Below are 3,000 nucleotides of genomic sequence, written 5' to 3' on the forward strand. Positions count from 1 at the left end.
ATGACACCCTATTCCCTATATAGTGCACTACTTTTGACCAGAGCCCTATGGCACCCTATTCCCTATATAGTACACTACTTTAGACCAGAGCCCTATGGCACCCTATTCCCTATATAGTACACTAATTTAGACCAGAGCCCTATGGCACCCTATTCCCTATATAGTGCACTACTTTAGACCAGAGCCCTATGGCACCCTATTCCCTATATAGTGCACTACTTTTGATGTACGGAATAGGGTGCCATTTGGGATGCTGCCTAGGTAGTAACACAAAATCTTTAGGTTCTAAAACTCCCAACACACATCACCACTGTGTCTGCACGTTTATTGACTTTCAGTCGGACAAAGAATGTTCACGTAATGTGGATTGATTGACAGATCTGGGATCAGAAATCCAGAGGTTCAGGTGATGTGGACTTTGGCGTCCTGCAGCAGCCCCATGACTGCAATAACCTCTGTTTCCTAATGTTCAGTGTACACAGCAAACCCAACGAGCCCTCCTCAGTCAAACAGGAGCAGGACTTTGCTTATTAAAGCATCTGTGTAGGGTTTATGAACCCTTTCCGATTGCTCTATAAAGACTTTCTAACTTGCTGTTTGTTTGAAGTGGAGGCTGGTGAAGGGAGAATGGATGTATTTTTCTTTAACCAGGAAAATACCCTTAAGGGTAATGAATCTCTTTACCTAGGGGGTCAAGAGGTCAACATTCAGAGGGCAGGCTGTAATGGATGTATGAAAAGGTATCAAATACATCCAGCAACAAACTAATGTTCTCTCTCTGTCTCTCTGTCTCTCTGTCTCTCTCTTTCTGTCTCTCTCTGTCTCTCTCTCTCTCTCTCTCTCTCTCTCTCTCTCTCTCTCTCTCTCTCTCTCTCTTCTCTCTCTCTCTCTCTCTCTCTCTCTCTCTCTCTGCCTCTCTCTCTCTCTCTCCTGTCTCTCTAGACATCATTCACCCTGTCCTGGGCCTGCTACCTCCTGGCCCGTCACCCTGAGGTCCAGCAGGAGATCTACGAGGAGGTGACGAGGACTCTGGGACACGGGACCATCCCCACCGCTGACGACGTCCCCCGTTTACCCCTCATCAGAGGACTAGTGAAGGAGACACTCAGGTACACCAGCACACACACAGGCATGGACACACACACACACGCACGCACGCACACACACACACACACACACACGCCACACACACACACACACACGCACACACACACACACACACACACACACACACACACACACACACACACACACGCATACACACACGCACACACACACACACACACACACACACACACACACACACACACACACACACACACACACACAGGCATGAACACACACACACACACACACACACGCACACACACACACACACACACGCACACACACACACACACACACACACACACACACGCATACACACACGCACACACACACACACACACACACACACACACACACACACACACACACACAGGCATGAACACACACACACACACACACACACGCGCCACACGCGCACGCACGCGCACACACACACACACGCACACTCACACGCACACTCACACAAGTTCCAAAAGAATAAAGACATTTCAAATGTCATATTATGTGCAAATAGTTACTCTCTCTCTCTCTCTCTCTATACCTCTCTCTCTGTCTCTCCCCCCTCTCTCTCCCTGTATCTCTTTCGCCCTCCCTCTCTCTCCCCCCTCTCTTTCTCTTTCGCCCTCCCCTCTCTCTTTCTCTCTCTCTCTCTCCCCCCATACCTCTCTCTGTCTCTCCCTCCCCTCTCTCTCTCCCCCCCTCCCCTCTCTCTCTCCCCCCCCTCTCTCTCTCCCCCCCCCCCTCTCTCCCCCAGAATGTTTCCTGTTCTGCCAGGTAATGGCCGTGTTACCCAGGATGACCTGGTGGTTGGTGGTTACTTCATCCCCAAAGGGGTAAGAGTGTGTTTTTATCTAAAGCTGTGATTACCAGGGTAATGATGTGCCCCAGCAAGTCTTCCAAAGGGAGCATTATGAGCCAAAACATTACAGCAGAACAGATGAACTCTGTCTCACATTCCTTACACAGCAGTAACACACACACACACACTACCCCCCCACAGACACACACACACACACACACACACACACTACCCCCCCCCACACACACACAGCTGTGATAGAATAGATCCTATCTAAGCTGTGATAGAACAGATGTATCTTTAATTATCTGAACCAGACTCTCTTCATATCTCTCCTCCTCCTCCTCTCCTCCTCCTCCTCCTCCTCCTCCTCCTCTCCTCTCCTCCTCTCCTCCTCCCCCTCCTCCTCTCCTCCTCTCCTCCTCTCCTCCTCCCCTCCTCTCCTCTCCTCCTCCTCTCCTCTCCTCCTCCTCCCTCTCCTCCTCCTCTCCTCCTCTCCTCCTCCTCTCCTCCTCTCCTCTCCTCTCCTCCTCTCCTCCTCTCCTCCTCTCCTCCTCTCCTCCTCCTCTCCTCCTCTCCTCCTCTCCTCAGACCCAGTTGGCTCTGTGTCACTACTCTACCTCCATGGACCAGGACAATTTCCCCGGAGCTGATGACTTCCGTCCGGACCGCTGGATCAGGAAGGACGCTACGGACCGGGTGGATACCTTCGGCTCCATCCCGTTCGGCTACGGCATCAGGAGCTGCATCGGCAGGAGGATAGCTGAACTGGAGATGCACCTGGCTCTTACACAGGTGGGGAAACCTCACACAGACACGCACACACACACACACACACACACACACACACACACACACACACACACACACACACACACACACACTCGGCAGGAGGATAGCTGAACTGGAGATGCACCTGGCTCTTACACAGGTGGGGAAACCTCACACAGACACACACACACACACACACACATACACACACGCACACACACACACGCACACACACACACACACACACACACACACACTCGGCAGGAGGATAGCTGAACTGGAGATGCACCTGGCTCTTACACAGGTGGGGAAACCTCACACAG

General features: G+C 51.7%; 1 protein-coding gene across 1 annotated transcript; it reads left to right on the forward strand.

Annotated features, from left to right (window-relative positions):
- Positions 1-582: 582 nt before the first annotated feature.
- LOC311121600 (cytochrome P450 27C1-like) lies at positions 583-2,701 on the forward strand (the record flags this gene model as incomplete). Its single annotated transcript, XM_084196064.1, has 4 exons — positions 583-667; positions 943-1,109; positions 1,862-1,940; positions 2,498-2,701. Coding segments are annotated over exons 1-4 (486 nt in total), but the record flags the coding sequence as incomplete, so codon positions are not given.
- Between the last annotated feature and the right edge of the window lie 299 nt (positions 2,702-3,000).

The sequence above is a fragment of the Coregonus lavaretus genome (assembly GCF_964263955.1).
Source record: "Coregonus lavaretus genome assembly, contig: HAP1_SCAFFOLD_10597, whole genome shotgun sequence".
Classification (NCBI taxonomy): Eukaryota; Metazoa; Chordata; class Actinopteri; order Salmoniformes; family Salmonidae; genus Coregonus; species Coregonus lavaretus.